The sequence below is a fragment of the Triturus cristatus genome, chromosome 3_2 (assembly GCF_964204655.1).
Source record: "Triturus cristatus chromosome 3_2, aTriCri1.1, whole genome shotgun sequence".
NCBI lineage: Eukaryota > Metazoa > Chordata > Amphibia > Caudata > Salamandridae > Triturus > Triturus cristatus.
In genome coordinates this window covers 259528441-259546337 of record NC_140584.1, presented here as the reverse complement: position 1 = coordinate 259546337, position 17897 = coordinate 259528441, and the positions used below count along the sequence as shown (strand labels likewise).

At 46.2% G+C, this 17897-nt stretch overlaps 1 protein-coding gene across 1 annotated transcript in view; it reads right to left on the bottom strand.

Annotated features, from left to right (window-relative positions):
• Positions 1-1424: 1424 nt before the first annotated feature.
• XKR8 (XK related 8) overlaps positions 1425-17897 on the bottom strand; it is a 187515-nt gene continuing 171042 nt past the window's right edge. The window contains exons 3-4 of the mRNA XM_085647573.1: positions 7668-7717; positions 1425-2508 (exon numbers count right to left, since the gene is read on the bottom strand). Of these exons, the coding sequence (XP_085503699.1) occupies positions 2443-2508; positions 7668-7717 (116 nt within the window). The 3' untranslated portion in view covers positions 1425-2442. The remainder of the gene's footprint in view (positions 2509-7667; positions 7718-17897) is intronic.

Sequence of the window (17897 nt, the reverse complement as noted above, 5' to 3'; positions counted from 1 at the left end):
TGGAGGTAGCAACTCACCCTCTCTTGTCTTAACCTCTTTATCCTTACTAAACCACTTCTTAACCTTTCCAAAGAACGTCTTTTTCTTTTTCTCCTCTTGATAATACATTTTAGCTAACTCTTATTAAACTCTCTATTTTTAAAGGTTTGCAAACTTAATTCTCGTTAACGCACCAGTCCTGGGGCGTCTACGTCACTAAGCAGCTCTTCCAATCCCTGCGCGACTCACACTAACGCACCAATCCTAGCGCGAACCCTATTCTGAGTCACTATCCAATCAGTGCGCGAACCTTCTGACGTCAGCAGCCGCTGCAGTCTCTGTCTCCTGTCTCTGTCACTCGTCTACCCCTCCTTTACAAAAACTCTCAGTAGACTTTGTGTGTCAAAATTTCTACAAAATCTGTTAGTTACCACATAAAAACATTTCCATTGTCTGCTTCGCTAACTACAGAATAGGAAAGAGAGTCTATTTCTCAAGAGTCAACAACTTACATACATCTCATAACTGTTTCCTCTAGGACTTATCCAAAGAGTCTTACAATTAATAAATGTATATGCATTCACGCACATTCATACGAGAAAAATATAGTACATACACACAGAATCCTGCTTTTTGAGAACAGCGCACAATCTGCCTCTGTACAGAATTATAACTGACAACAACTAAGCAGCTTACCTCTGCCCAGTTCTGCAAACGAGCTCAGAGAATACCTACTACTCCTCCCGTAATAAGCTTTAACGGCAATCCTTACGGATCCTTGGGACTTAAGACCAGAGTTTCACAGATAACCTTCACTATGATACACACTCCTTATATACCAGAAATTTCTAATAGTAACATACAATGTCACTGATTCCGAACCCAGACAATGTGAACGCGCAACTTCAATTGTCACACGTAATTCCTTACAATCCCGTCTTTCCCGAGAGCAGCATATACGCCTTCCTCTGCCCTACTACGGAACTGTTTCCAGCTTCCAAGTTCCAGAAGCACTACATATAACTCAACATTACGACTCCAACATATAATATTAGTACATATACCAACAACATCAAAATAAATCAATAATCAATAAGCAAATTTACAAGCAATCTTATCTTATCAGATCAAGACAACCATCTAAACCATCCTCTGCTACCAGAGAAATTGATACAGATCAGGGTATCAGAAATATGCCCGCTACCACAGATAGAGTAATCTTCACAGTTACACGCACATGCATTCATCATACACTAGGGCCCATTTCACTAACATATGCTCCGATACTCTACCAGCAGCAAACCTGTGGAAGAAAACTCCTAAACACCCTGCATCTATATCTAGGCGATAGGACCAGTTTTAGTGGCTGTCTAAAATAATATAAACAATCTATAAACAATGATCAATAAGTCTTCAATAAACGACAAGGAAAGAAACAACCAACACCATGTTTAAAAGTTTTATTGCTTTATCTAAAATTAGTCAGAATAAAATCAGAATAAATCATTTCTCATAGTTACCTATTCTAACTAGTGTCAGAACGGGTCAGGACCAGTCTCTTGTAAAGTCTTTTCAGGATAAAGTCTTCAGCATCGGACCTCAGCAACGCAAGTTCACGCAGCAAGGCGACGAAAGAAAGAGTGGGGAGAGCCCTCCCTAAGCTAACATTTTATAATGCAAAATACAATGAAAACCCACATGAATTAATTGTATCACTGAGCAGAACGAGAAGGAAGGGATGTATCTTAGCAACATCCTGAAATCTCCGCTCAAGAAAAGTCATAATACGCAATCCTCGGAAAAGGAATCAAGTTTTGTAACTGTTGAAGTTCACTTCCCTCGGCAAACCAGCCTTTGCACAGAGTTCTTTCTGAGGCTCCATTGTTCACCAAGGACGAACATTTCTTTTGGAGATCCTCCAAACTTGCTGATGTCCTCCCGGAAACTTCCATATAAGGACTACCGTCAGTTTTTCTGTTAACTGAACTCCAGCAGGGGTCTCCCTTGTCACATCATAGATCTCGCCTGCACCACAGCTCAGCCAGGCTTCAAATTATTCTCAGTTATTTTCATAAAGGCCTCCATAGGCCACAATAGACCATCTTTAATTAAAGAGACAAAATAAAGATTACTACATCATAATGATTAGACAGTGTTAACCCCACTAATACCCTTATGTGTATGCATTTATCTAGCTTCGCGACATATAGAGCATTAATTCAGACAGCGTTTTGTGCTCAAAATAAATAGCACACAGCAACGTTTAAACATGGAAAACTTGCACGTTATTGTAAATACAAATACAGCACAAATAATCTAACCCTTGTGTAACCTTCTCTTATGTTAAGACAAACAGGTTGATTAAATGAGACTCACTTGCACAAGACAAATAATTAGTTGTCAATTATTAATTAATTAATAAAACGCATAGACATGCCAGAGCTTCAAAAGCCCCAGAATTTTCTAACAGAAAACTCTGCTCCAGCACTCTTCTGAGGTTACTGGCGGCACCTTCCTCTTGGAAAAGACCTGCAACAGAAAGCAGAAGGAAAGCATCATCAGTAACATCATTAGAAGTGAAAAGCCTATCGAACTTCAGAAACAACCCATACAGAGAAATACTAACCAGTTTGACTCTGATAATCAATAAATCACCAAAATTCAGAATCCTACTCAGCCTTTGTTTCCTTATATCCACCCATACCTCCTACACATGGTGTCAGAAGTGGGATCTGGCGATATGGAGGCTGTGGTAAACCACATGTTGGAAAGCCAACAGAAGCTGGAAAAAGCCATGGAACAGTTTTTAACCACAGGTGCGGAAGACAGAGCGAACCTTCAGAAGGCCCTGACCACCCAGAGCTCAGTCCCAGGATACCACCATAGGAAAACTTGCTGACTTACTGGGTCAACAAAGGGCACACACTGCTTTACCATTGGTGGCCCTGCAGAAATATGTAGGTGGAGAAGACCCAGACATTTTCTTTAGTAATTCTGAACGTATGGCTCAAGCAGCTGCCCGGCTTGTGGGCAGAAATGGGGGTCAGTATCTGGGTCCTCTACTCTCTGGAGACTTGGAAACCGCCTATCACGAGTTCAATCCCCAAGGAACCACTACTTGTGGTGGGATCAAGAGGAGTATTCTTGCGAGACTAGGGGTGGATGAGGAAACGTATAGGGTGAGTTTGCAACAGATTAAGGAGGGTCCACAGGGGACTCAACGGGCCCTGTACTATTGAGTAAAGGATAAAACTGACGGTGGCTCAAACCAATCACCACCACCAAAGAGGAGATCTTCAAGAAGATTTACTTAGAACAATACATAACCTCCTTATATACCACTGTTCAGAAATGGGTACGCCAACATACACAACTAACTCTGGATAGAGCTGTTGAAATTGCAACTGCCTATACCCCAGTGCACAAGCTACAGAAAGGACGGGAGGAAATCGGTTGGAGGGTTACTGGCTGGTGCTGAAAGACCGCACAGGACAGGGTTGACCCAGAAGCCTGAAGGAGTGACGTTGCTGCCTGGTCCTTCTCCTACAACCCCACTTACCAGGCCTCAGTGTTTTCATTGTGGGTGATTTGGACATATTGCTCGCACTGTCTCCAGAAGGAGGAGCCTATAGATGTCAGCATGGTTAGATCTCTCTACTGTTCTACAACTGGAGCTTGTCCCCCCTGTCACTGTCAGATAAAGGTGAATAGTGAACCAGTTTCAGCTCTGGTGGACACGGGATGCCAACAGCGTGTTATGCAACCCCAGCTGATCCCAGGAGGAGTGAATAGCCCAACAGGAATGGTGAACATCCAATGCGCCCATGGTGATAAGAAACTTTATACCATGACGGAAATCCACCTCCAACTCCAAGAAGATGCATTTGTACCCCTACGGGTGGGCCTTATCCCTTAACTTCCAGAACCACTAATTGTCAGTAACAACTATCCCAATTTAGAAACCCTAGTCCAAAAGACCTGGAAGGACGGTGACTCTTGATGGGGGAACGTTCTGTTTTATCAGGCCGAGGCTAGTGAGTGGCCTACTTCAAAAAAAAGAAAGGCAAGAAACAAAGGAGAGAAGAAAAAGAAATCAACATGAGTCATATTACCCGTGTGTACTGATGACTTTATCTGGAGCTCTGATTGCAATTTCCACGCTACCCAGCATGAGGACCCTCTGTTCAGAGAAACATGGAACACGGCTTCTGAACAATAAGATCCAATGAAAGTACTCTTCTTCAAAAAAGGGGGATTGTTATACAGGAAGGGAGGAAAAAACCAACCCCGGCAACAGCTATTAATACCTATTCCATTTAGGAATAAAGTATTATTCCTGGCCCACAGCCATTAACTGGGTGGTCACTTTAACACAGAAAAAAATTGAAAAATCCATTCTGGATAGGTTCTATTGGTCAAGCATATACAGTCAGGTTAAGACATATTGCAGGAAGGGTCCTGCGTGCCAAAAGAATAGTCGCTATTGACCCTCAAGGGTTCCCTCACTCCTGCTTCCTGTGACTGAAGAACCTTTTTCTAATGTAGGAATGGATATTATTGGTCCCCTTCTTCCTTCACCCAGTGGATGTCACTATGTCTTGTTATGGTGGACTATGCCACTCGTTATCCCAAGGCAGTGGCTCTGCGACAGCCCAACACAACCCTAAGAGTGTTAGCCCAACCAGGGGACTTGTTCATTTCCTGATTGATGAAGCAGGTATGCCAGCAACTGGGCATTAAGCAAATAAGTACTGCTACATACCACCCACAGACTGACGGTCTCTTGGAGAGGTATGTTGCCACTCTTAAGAGCACCTTAAACAAATTATTGGACTTAGAAGCCAGAAGGTGGGAGGATATGTTATACCTGTCTCTTTTTGCAATAAGATGTAAGGTCCAAAAGAGCACTGGGTTTTCTCCCTTTGAGTTACACTTTGGTCGTCACCCCGTTCCTTGTTATACATGGCCAAAGAGGAATGGGAACAAGAAAGGATGACACAAAACCCCTCCTGGATATGTCGCTAGTCTAAAAATGCACTTAAGTCAAATAAGAGACATAGTGAAGGCCAATTTGGAGAACGCACAACAAGCCCAGAAATCTCAGTATGATAAAAAAGCGGAAGCTCATGTCTTGTCAGTAGGGGAGCTGCTCCTTTTAATGATGTCCTCATCTGAACACAAGCTTTTAAGTCAATGGCAAGGCCCCTATACAAGGTTGAAACAAGTGACCCTGTCACTTATCCTATCAAATTGAACTCTGAAAAAAGGTATCCCAGATCTATCACATAAACCTTCTAAAAAAAATAGGAGGGACCCCTTCCCGTCCTATTCGGGGCCTTTAGTGAGAAAACTACCTTGTATACCCAATGTATTGATTCAGATCTCCCTGAAAGCTTGAACCGAGAGCTAAGAACGCCCCTACATCCTTTTCAGGGCATGTTCTCCCTTATGCCTAGCAGGAACACTATCATAGACCATCACATAAATACACCTCTGGGGAAGAAAGTCCACCTAAGACCATACAGGATACCGGAGGCTTGTAGAGAGGTCATTGAGAGTGAGGTAAAACAGATGTTGCAAATGGGGGTCATTGAACACTCCTTTAGCGAATGGAATTTATTGATAGTCCTAGTACCAAAACCAGATGGGTCCATCTGCTTTTGTATTGATTTTAGGGAAGTCAACAAAATATCCAAATTCGACACATATCCCCTCCCAAGAGTAGACGAGATGATTGAAAAATTGGGGGAGACAAAATACATAAGCACATTGGACCTATGCAAGGGTTATTGGCAGGTGTCTTTGAGAGAACAAGATAAAGAGGAAATCTCCTTATCCACCCCAGGGGGATTATACCACTTCACAGTGTTACCTTTCGGGCTCCATGGGGCCCCTGCAGAGTTTCAGAGAATGATGAATTCCATTCAGAAACTCCACGCAAAATATCCTGCTGCCTATATCGATGACATTGTAATCTACAGCCCTTCATGGTACTCACAGCTAAGACACTTACAATCAGTCCTCTATGCCTTAGGAACTAGTGGACTGAAAGTTCATCCTTCCAAAAATCACCTGGCAGCTAGGAAAGTGAGATACTTAGGTTTTCTTCTGGGGGAAGGCCACATAGGACCCCAGTCAGAGAAAGCAGCAGCTATGTCACGAATACCCATGCCAAAAACTAAAAGAGATCTTCGTGCTTTTCTTGGCCTCATCTCTTACTACAAAAGGTGCATCCCTTGGTTTTCCCAGCTAGCAGACGCCCTTGACTGATCTAAAGAAATCCAGGGAAGCAGAACAAGAACTAAAAACAACCCTCCCAGGCTGTACTTGAGGCCTTTCAGGTATTAATGTGCTACCTCAGAACCAGTACTTGCAAGTCCTGACTATACTCAACCCTTTGTTCTCCAATTTCACCACTCAGTGTAGGTCTTGGAGCCATCTTATCACAGACGGTTGATGCTGGAGAAGAACGACCTGTAGTGTACATCAGCAGAAAGTTGTTTCCCCAAGAAAAGAACTACAGCATAGTTGAAAAGGGAGCACTGACTATTAAATGGGACATAGAATCCTTAAGATATTACTTAGATGACATGAATTTTCTCTGTATACAGACTATGCCCCCCTTTAATGGATTGCCCTTAACAAAGGGAACAATGATTGCGTGTTGCGATGAATCTTAGCTGTGCAGCCCTTCTGATTCCATACATTCCATCGCAGAGGGATAGAACATACACATGCTGATTATCTCTCAAGATACCCCCAAGAACCCTTTCTTACGAGTAAGAAAGTAAGGGAGGAGAGATATGGGCAAGATTCTCCTGAACCCCGCCACTTACCTGTCAAAGACCCTGGGGTCTGCTCTTCTGTTGTGCCTCGCCGCCAGAGCAAATGTAAAGAAAAAGTGAAAAGAAGGGTGAGAACGGGCGGGACATACCAAAGGCAGGAAACAGTGACAATCGTCTGCTTTGTCTCTGCACATGGAGGCAGGGGCCCGATGACTGCAACCCAATCAGTGGACAGAGAAGGAGGAGACTAAAAAACAGAAGATGCCAGGAGGAGAGAGAGATCAGGAGGATTCCTGATGGAGAGAAGGACCGACAGGCATGCAGAAAAAGCAAGATGGAGAAAACAGCCACCGGGAGGTCGTTGCCACCAACCTCGACAAGTCTCTTGAGACGTGGACCGAAGAGTGGTGGATGCTGCCGAAGGACGCTGTTTGGCTGTTTGGCCTGCCGCAACTCAGAAGAGTTGCGCCATTGCAGGTGAGTGATTAGGGGAAGAGAACGGGCCCAGCAAGGGGAAGGCAGCCAAGATGTTCTTAGTGATAGCCTATTTCCCTTCATTATTTCTCTGAGCACAACCGCATACCTTTGGCAATAAGGAGCCTGTTGTTGTTGGTGTGGGATGCAAACAGGCTTTTCTGTTTATTGCTGACACAGGTGTGTAGCACCGGTCCGGGATATTCTTGGAGCTATCAGGTGTATTCTGTAGTTTGGGGAAACACTGCATGCCCAGAGTGACAGGGAAAACCCAGAATAGTTTTTTTAAGGGCACCAGAGAGATCACACTACAACTGTACAGCCTGAGGCTGTCCCAGGCACAGGGCTTATCTTGACAAGTTACCCATGTACTAATGACCCTCACAGGTGCGGGTGGCAGGTTAATAACAAAAGGCATATACAACTTACTGCCCTTTCTTTTCCAAGGTTACTGGTGGCGCCATCTTCTTGGGAAAGACCTGCAACAGAAAGCAGATGGAAGGAAAGACATCATCAGTAACATCATTAGAAGAGAATAGCCTGTCAAACTTAAGAAACAACCTATACTGATATATAATTACTAGTTTGACTAATGATATTCAATAAACCACCAAAATTCTGAAACCTACACAGCCTCCGCATCCTTATATCCACCCAGCACTCCTACATAGACTAAAGAAAGCAAGCCCAGATTTACAAAATGATGTTGCTTGGCTAACACCAACAGAAAGAAGAAGCCACTCAAGCAGCTTTCTCTACCGTAACTCTCTGCTTACCAGGGGGTCCGGGAAGATCTGAGAGCCACAAGAGAAGATGTGCTGGGCCGCCAGCTGCCTGCGGGCCGTACTTTGAGAACCACTGCCCTTCATCATCAAAGCAGAGGCCCCTCAAGTCTGAATCATCTCACCCATGCTTTTCAACATCCACAAGAAGTAATTACCGGCAATGATTAATGAATTTCAGCTCACCTGCTATAACTGTGCATATGACACAGAAATATGTGTTAAACTGGAAACCCCAAAGACACTGGAAATTCAGAAATCTTCAGTTGCCTCTGAGCCATTGATCAGTGAATGACATTGAGTCATCTCTAATGGAATGCGTCCAAAACTGAAATACTCACCTGTGACATTTGGAAACATTATGACCAACTCTCTGCCTGGTATGATGATAAAGTATCCAAGGAAGTAAGAAACCTTGGAATTACCATGGACTCCAAGCTATCAATGAATGCCCAAGTGGATACAATAGCAATATCAAGCTTCATTACTATGAAAACTCTGCGATGCATATTCCCCCACCTAGGATTTCCACACAAGGTCCAAGCTACTATCTCTCTTGTACTGTCTAAACTTGATTACACCAATGGTCTCTGCCATGGATCACCTCTATCAACTATGAAAAAAACTACAACGAATTCAAAACTTTGCTGCCTGGCTACTCCTTTATATAAAGCCACAAGCCCACATCTCCCTTGTCTTAAGGGCCATACATTGGTTACCAGTTGCCAGAAGATCCACCTTCAAGCTGCTTTATATCACCCACAAAGCAATACATGGACTAGGACCACTTTTCATCAGAAATAAAATCACACAATACATACAACAAAGAAACCTCCACTCAAGATTAGTGCGACACCTCAAAATTACAGAATACAAGAAAAAAACCATGGGTCGAACACCTTTCTCTATTCAACCAACCAAACTATAGAATTTATTACCCCCAAACATAAGATCCACAGATAAACATCTTATATTCAGAAGATTACTTGAGCTGGCTCTTCTCCACATGATCACCATATTCAAAATACAAATGCACAGCAATATTACCCAATAGACGCCAATGGTGCATATACGTGTGTTTATAAACATATATACTTAGATTATATGCATGTATTCAGATATGTGCATCTCTTTATACAAATGCACATATTGCTTATAAAAAAAAATATATATACTCTTATATATTATGGTTAAATATATACACTCCCCACATTTATGCTTAAAATATATATATCTTATATTACAAAATACAAAAATGAGAGAGAAAAAAAGCTTTCGATTATTCTATACTTTAATTTGTATATGAAAAAACGTTAATACAAATGCTCTATCTATATCTCCTTTGGGATGGAGTAAATGAGTCCCATCGTAAACACTAAACATATAGACAAAAAATAAAAAGCACACAGTAAAGAAAGCAAGCCCAAGGGCCAAAGGATAGAATGTCCTGGACGTCCAGCTCTTTTAGACTTTCAAAATGAGGGTACAATATCGTTCATCATACCAATGCAAGAGCTCATTCTCTGTTGACGTTTTGGTATTCTTTTAGCTATTCATAGAGACCATCCTCAGTATTTGATGGAGGTCCCACAGTTAAAGGATAATCTGGAAGTTTGAACAAGGCTAAAGTCATTCAACCGTATGATACCACTTGCTGTAAATTTATACAAACATGATATTAAAACTCTCCTCTGCTCACCAGTGGGTTCCTTTTTTTGTTTTTCTTTATTGACATTTCCAAGTGCAATTTACTATCAACAGAAATCAGGTGGCGGCCTTTGCTGTCCGTACATAGGTTTACAACAAACAAAAGATGGACGGAATGCTGACAATGCAGACATTCTCCCCCAGTCAAGAGATCTGGGTTAAATCCATCGTTCTTTTGCCCACTACGCCACCCCAGTTTAGACATGGCCATATGCAAATCAGTCTTGACCCTGTGCCTCATGGGAACAGTCCAGCCCGAACTGCCAAGCCATGTCTTCCCTGGACCGGAATCAAGCATCCTAGGACCGGTTTCTGGCTATCAGCCGTCATCAGCCAGGATAGCTTGACTCCAGTGGCGTAGTGAGCACGGGTCCCACGTCTGGGAATACCCATCCCACTTAGGGCGAAAAGCGTTACAACAAACAAAAGATGGACGGAATGCTGACAATGCAGACATTCTCCCCCAGTCAAGAGATCTGGGTTAAATCCATCGTTCTTTTGCCCACTACGCCACCCCAGTTTAGACGTGGCCATATGCAAATCAGTCTTGACCCTGTGCCTCATGGGAACAGTCCAGCCCGAACTGCCAAGCCATGTCTTCCCTGGACCGGAATCAAGCATCCTAGGACCGGTTTCTGGCTATCAGCCGTCATCAGCCAGGATAGCTTGACTCCAGTGGCGTAGTGAGCACGGGTCCCACGTCTGGGAATACCCATCCCACTTAGGGCGAAAAGCGTTACAACAAACAAAAGATGGACGGAATGCTGACAATGCAGACATTCTCCCCCAGTCAAGAGATCTGGGTTAAATCCATCATTCTTTTGCCCACTACGCCACCCCAGTTTAGACATGGCCATATGCAAATCAGTCTTGACCCTGTGCCTCATGGGAACAGTCCGGCCCGAACTGCCAAGCCATGTCTTCCCTGGACCAGAATCAAGCATCCTAGGACCGGTTTCTCTCTATCAGCCGTCATCAGCCAGGATAGCTTGACTCCAGTGGCGTAGTGAGCACGGGTCCCACGTCTGGGAATACCCATCCCACTTAGGGCGAAAAGCGTTACAACAAACAAAAGATGGACGGAATGCTGACAATGCAGACATTCTCCCCCAGTCAAGAGATCTGGGTTAAATCCATCGTTCTTTTGCCCACTACGCCACCCCAGTTTAGACATGGCCATATGCAAATCAGTCTTGACCCTGTGCCTCATGGGAACAGTCCAGCCCGAACTGCCAAGCCATGTCTTCCCTGGACCAGAATCAAGCATCCTAGGACCGGTTTCTGGCTTTCAGCCGTCATCAGCCAGGATAGCTTGACTCCAGTGGCGTAGTGAGCACGGGTCCCACGTCTGGGAATACCCATCCCACTTAGGGCGAAAAGCGTTACAACAAACAAAAGATGGACGGAATGCTGACAATGCAGACATTCTCCCCCAGTCAAGAGATCTGGGTTAAATCCATCGTTCTTTTGCCCACTACGCCACCCCAGTTTAGACATGGCCATATGCAAATCAGTCTTGACCCTGTGCCTCATGGGAACAGTCCAGCCCGAACTGCCAAGCCATGTCTTCCCTGGACCGGAATCAAGCATCCTAGGACCGGTTTCTGGCTATCAGCCGTCATCAGCCAGGATAGCTTGACTCCAGTGGCGTAGTGAGCACGGGTCCCACGTCTGGGAATACCCATCCCACTTAGGGCGAAAAGCGTTACAACAAACAAAAGATGGACGGAATGCTGACAATGCAGACATTCTCCCCCAGTCAAGAGATCTGGGTTAAATCCATCGTTCTTTTGCCCACTACGCCACCCCAGTTTAGACATGGCCATATGCAAATCAGTCTTGACCCTGTGCCTCATGGGAACAGTCCAGCCCGAACTGCCAAGCCATGTCTTCCCTGGACCGGAATCAAGCATCCTAGGACCGGTTTCTGGCTATCAGCCGTCATCAGCCAGGATAGCTTGACTCCAGTGGCGTAGTGAGCACGGGTCCCACGTCTGGGAATACCCATCCCACTTAGGGCGAAAAGTGTTACAACAAACAAAAGATGGACGGAATGCTGACAATGCAGACATTCTCCCCCAGTCAAGAGATCTGGGTTAAATCCATCGTTCTTTTGCCCACTACGCCACCCCAGTTTAGACGTGGCCATATGCAAATCAGTCTTGACCCTGTGCCTCATGGGAACAGTCCAGCCCGAACTGCCAAACCATGTCTTCCCTGGACCGGAATCAAGCATCCTAGGACCGGTTTCTGGCTATCAGCCGTCATCAGCCAGGATAGCTTGACTCCAGTGGCGTAGTGAGCACGGGTCCCACGTCTGGGAATACCCATCCCAATTAGGGCGAAAAGCGTTACAACAAACAAAAGATGGACGGAATACTGACAATGCAGACATTCTCCCCCAGTCAAGAGATCTGGGTTAAATCCATCGTTCTTTTGCCCACTACGCCACCCCAGTTTAGACATGGCCATATGCAAATCAGTCTTGACCCTGTGCCTCATGGGAACAGTCCAGCCCGAACTGCCAAGCCATGTCTTCTCTGGACCGGAATCAAGCATCCTAGGACCGGTTTCTGGCTATCAGCCGTCATCAGCCAGGATAGCTTGACTCCAGTGGCGTAGTGAGCACGGGTCCCACGTCTGGGAATACCCATCCCACTTAGGGCGAAAAGCGTTACAACAAACAAAAGATGGACGGAATGCTGACAATGCAGACATTCTCCCCCAGTCAAGAGATCTGGGTTAAATCCATCGTTCTTTTGCCCACTAGGCCACCCCAGTTTAGACATGGCCATATGCAAATCAGTCTTGACCCTGTGCCTCATGGGAACAGTCCAGCCCGAACTGCCAAGCCATGTCTTCCCTGGACCGGAATCAAGCATCCTAGGACCGGTTTCTGGCTATCAGCCGTCATCAGCCAGGATAGCTTGACTCCAGTGGCGTAGTGAGCACGGGTCCCACGTCTGGGAATACCCATCCCACTTAGGGCGAAGACATGGCTTGGCAGTTCAGGCTGGACTGTTCCCATGAGGCACAGGGTCAAGACTGATTTGCATATGGCCATGTCTAAACTGGGGTGGCCTAGTGGGCAAAAGAACGATGGATTTAACCCAGATCTCTTGACTGGGGGAGAATGTCTGCATTGTCAGCATTCCGTCCATCTTTTGTTTGTTGTAACGCTTTTCGCCCTAAGTGGGATGGGTATTCCCAGACGTGGGACCCGTGCTCACTACGCCACTGGAGTCAAGCTATCCTGGCTGATGACGGCTGATAGCCAGAAACCGGTCCTAGGATGCTTGATTCCGGTCCAGGGAAGACATGGCTTAGCAGTTCGGGCTGGACTGTTCCCATGAGGCACAGGGTCAAGAATGATTTGCATATGGCCATGTCTAAACTGGGGTGGTGTAGTGGGCAAAAGAATGATGGATTTAACCCAGATCTCTTGACTGGGGGAGAATGTCTGCATTGTCAGCATTCCGTCCATCATTTGTTTGTTGTAACCCTGTCCGTACATAGGTGTCATTAATAAACATAATTTGCACACCGCATCCGTGGAAAAGTCGTAGCCCACACAAGGTACTATGCAGTCCCAGTGTGTGGAGGGCACACGTGGCCCCCTCCATGGGCATTTATATGCCCTAGGGACTACTACCTCCCTGGGGCTTATGTTAATGTAAAAGCAAGAGGCCCACCTGGAACACCTAGGGGCTACAAATAAAATGAAAAGGGGGTGCTGTGCAGACCCCCAAGCCCCGAGGACCACCACCTCCCAGAGGTTTTTATTAAATCTAATGCAGAGGAGGCAGCGCGGACCCCGAGCCCCAGGGACCACCCCCTGCCCAGGGCTTCTGTTACATTTAATCAGGGGGGTGTGCAGACCCCCCATCCCCGGGTAACACCACCTCCCCGGGACCAAATGCAAGAAGGCCCTCCCCTCCTGGAGCCAATTAGGGCCGGCTCCTGCTATGTCCCGGGGTGCCCATCCCCAGGACATAGCTCTTTGCTTTTGCTTGGCGTGACTTGACAGCTCCCACCAAGCAAAAGCAAACACTCCAGTTCCAGCATGCCGGAGCTGTCAAAGTGCTCCCGCCCGCTGGAAGGAGAGGTTTCATCTCTTTCCCTGCCCGCAGACATGCAGGCAGGGAAAGAGATGAAACTGTTGCTCTTGCACGGAGAGACCTGCAGCTCCCTGCGTGCAGCAGCAAAGCCGGCTCCCGCAGGAGACCATAGGAACATTGAGGCTCAGCCTATGGCCTCAAGGATGAGCTCCAGGGAACTCGGGAGACATGGCCGAGCCCCAGACTCATTTGTGTTGCCTATGACACGCTAAAATTCATCATGTATTACAATAAATACATTATTAAATTCTTTGCGCTTTTGCTATTCAGACGTATATCGGCAAGCATTTCATATTCCAAGTCCTTATTTACAAATCATATATTTCAATTCATTCAGCATACTTATATGGACATTTGAACTTTCACAGTAAATTTTAATTTCCAGGATGAACTGCTAATTCCTCCCCACTGTTCATGCCTTGCGAGGCCATAGTTTCTAAATTGATTATATATCGTGATTCCAGTCTGCGTAGTCTCAAAATTCTGTCACCTCCCCTTATATCAGCTGTTACATGATCAATACCATAGTATCGCAGCATGTCCCTGTTATTTGGTGTTTACTTTCCAAATATCTGGCCACCCGATATGTGGCATCTTTCTTTACTATGGTCATCATATGTTCCAAAATGCGTGTCTTTGTAGAGTGAATGGTGATGCCTATGTATTTCCGCCCACACGGGAAGACAAGGCAATACACTGTATAGGCAGTATTGCAGGTTATAAATTTTGTTATTGCCCTCCTGCTGTTCAAACCAGGTACTTCATAAAATAGTGTTCTTCTACTGTTCACACAAGCCTTGCATTTGCCACAGGGGTGACACCCCTTCAAATCCTTTCAGACGGCACTCTTCTGGGTCTCACACTTAAAGTGACTATGTACTATCATGTCTTTTACGGATTTGGTTTTCCTGAAGGTAATCAAGGGCACTGCTGGTATATCTGTTCCAATGACCGGATCAGTTCTCAGTGCACGGCAATTTTTTCGCAATATGTTTCTTAAATCATTGGTGTTTTCTGAGAACGAGGTGATCATTCTGAACTTGCCTGTTTCTTTTTCTTCCTTGTCTTTTTCCTTAAGTAACTCCTTCCTAGGGATGGAGTTAACTTTTCTTAAAGTCTTATCTAGCAACTGCTTACCATATCCTCTAGCAATAAATCTGGCTGTGCTCTGTTTCACTGCCACTTGAAAGTCACAATCTCTTGTACTGTTGCTTTTCAAACGGAGGAATTCCCCAAAAGGAATGCTGTTGATTAGTTTCTGTGGATGGCTAATGGTGGCATGGAAGACTGAGTTTCCAGCAGTCGGTTTTCTATATAAAGCAGTACATAGTTTCCCCTCAGATACAAATACCTTGAGGTCAAGAAAGTTTACTGTTGTGGAACTCATTCACCTGTGAACTGTAAGTTCACTTTGTTGGTATTCAAATGTTTTTTTTTGATAAACAAATTTATTGATTTTCTTAGAAAACAAGCACCAACAACACGGCTGTGGATAGCACCAATATTGATACAATACAGTAGAAGAAACACAGGCCTCACTTATCCGCCCCACCCCTCAGCAGTAAATACATAATGTATACATAATGAACAAGTTATTCCATGGCTCCCAGCCACTTGCCCCACACCCTCCGGTATTTCTTGGGACACCCTTGTGCCTCGTACATGGGTTTTTCTTGAGCCGCACACCAGTCCATCCCTCTCCGCCATTTCTCCGAACTTGGTGGTGAGGGTAGTTTCCAGGAGGCGGCCATGTCCCTCTTGGCTACAACCATGGCTGTATGATACAGTAACTTCTCGTTCCGGGACCCGTCTAGTCCGTCTGTAATCCCGAGAAGGGAGTGACGTGGATCATGGGGAACCTCCCAACTCTGGACCTCGGACAGCTGACTTTCGATCTCTCCCCAAAACCGAACCAATCGAGGGCATGCCCTCGGCCGGGTCTTGGCCGCATCTCGTACATGCGGCGGACGGGGAAAAGCCAGCCCGTTATAGGCGCTGCGGGGTCAGGTAACCCATGTGAATGTAGTATAATTGGACCAGGCGGAGTTTAGCGGATGTGTTGACCATTTTGGGTGACATGAGAGCATCACGCCAGTCCTGCTCATCCAGCGGACCCACCCATTCCTCCCATTGGCCACTGAGACGGTTAAGAGAGGTCGGGGTATTGTTGACCAGTGTCTTATAGATGCGGGAGATGCCCCCAGGTCACCCAGCATGATCTGTGCCTCTGGGGGGCTGTACTCGGGGACCCTGGTATCGTCTTGAATATGTACATGGAGGGCATGACGCAATTAAGTATTTGTAAAATCGTGACGGGTGCAGGGAGTATCGGAATTGGAGGTCTTGAAAGGAGCGCATGTGGCCGCTTGCCCACACATCGCCAAGTTGGAAGATCCCAATAAGATCCCATTTTTGGAACCCCTGTAACCCACTAACCTCCCTGAGCCACGTGCTATTCCATAGGGGCGTGTGCTGAGTGAGTTTGTGTGTCCATTTGGTGTGTCGTAAGGCCACCCCCAAGCTAGGAGCACAGAGCGCGAGACATCGGGCAGGGTGGACGGAATGGATTCCCCGTACATTAGGGATTGGATTTTGGGCAGTCCAAGCACGCTAAGTTCCAGCATGTAGGCCGGATCGGACCAGCCCCCGTTGAACCAGTCGTGTATACTCAATCAACGGGTTGCCAGGTAATAGAGATATAAGTGTGTCATCCCCATGCTCCCATCGAAGGATGGGATCTGGCAGGTCCTTAGTGCCAACCGGGTCCTCCCTCCCCCCCAGAGGAACTTAGCAGCCATCGTGTCTAACTCCCGAAACCACGCCCGTGGAAAACAGTAGGGGGTATTCTGGAGAACATATAGAAATCTGGGGAGAATCATCATTTTAAATAGGGCGACCCTTCCCAGGGGATTCAAGGGCAGTGTCTGCCACCTGTGGAGATCCGCCCTAGCTTTCTTCACGAGCGGGGTAACATTAAGGGACCACCTCAGGAGGAGAGCCACCCAAATCCCAAGATACTTGAATGACTGACGCCGAAACGGTATCGTGGACTGCCAGTCATAACAATCTCTGGATGGATGGAGCGGGACCAGGACCGATTTGCTAGGGTTCATTCGGAGGCCAGAGTTCTGTCCGAAAGAACTCAGGATCTGGAGGCAACAGGGGCCTGATTGGGCGGGATCAGTTAAGAAAAGCAGGACATCATCCGCGTAAAGAGCGATTTTGTCCACCGCAGAATTAGGCCACTCCCAACCCCGAACAAGACTCGCGGACCGGATCAAGGTCGCTAGGGGCTCCATCGCCAAGGCGAAGAGAAGGGGGAGAGGGGGCATCCCTATTTCATTCCCCTTTGAATGGGGAAGGCATCTGAAAGAGCCCCAGTAACCAGAGAACCCCAATCAGTCGCCGGAAATGGAGGCCAAAGCCCATCGCCACCAGTACATCTTCTAAGTACGTCCAATCCACGGTTTCGAACACCTTCTCAATATCAATAAGAAGGAGCGTCAAATAGGGGGAGAGCACCTGGCGATGCACCAGGGCCATGTGCAGCCGCCAGAGACAGTGTCTGGTACCTCGCTGGGTCATGAAACCGCACTGGTCCGGGTGGACCAATGTGGTACGATGGGGCTTCAGCCGTTGAGCAAGAATCGCGGCAAATATTTTAACGTCCGTGTTAATAAGAGATATGGGGCGATAGTCAGCACAATGGGGAGATGGTGGCTGGGACTTCGGGAGGATCACGATGGTAGCCATATCTGTCTCAGCCGGGAATGAGCCTTTTTCGAAGGCCACAGCATACAGATCTGCCAAGCGAGCAGGGGCGGCTGGTGGATTTTGAAACTGGTGGGCGAAAAATTTGTACCCTTGCACAATGTGCGAGCGAGCGAAGCGAGCGAGCCCGAACTGAAAAAGGAGGGTGCGATTCCCCCCGCAAGAAAATTTTGCAAAAACTGTATTCAAATGGTGGGTTTTACACCACATATTTACTGTAAATTTTTGCAAAAACGGGATCCAAATATAGCATTTTAACCTCTTCGACGCCGATGACGGAA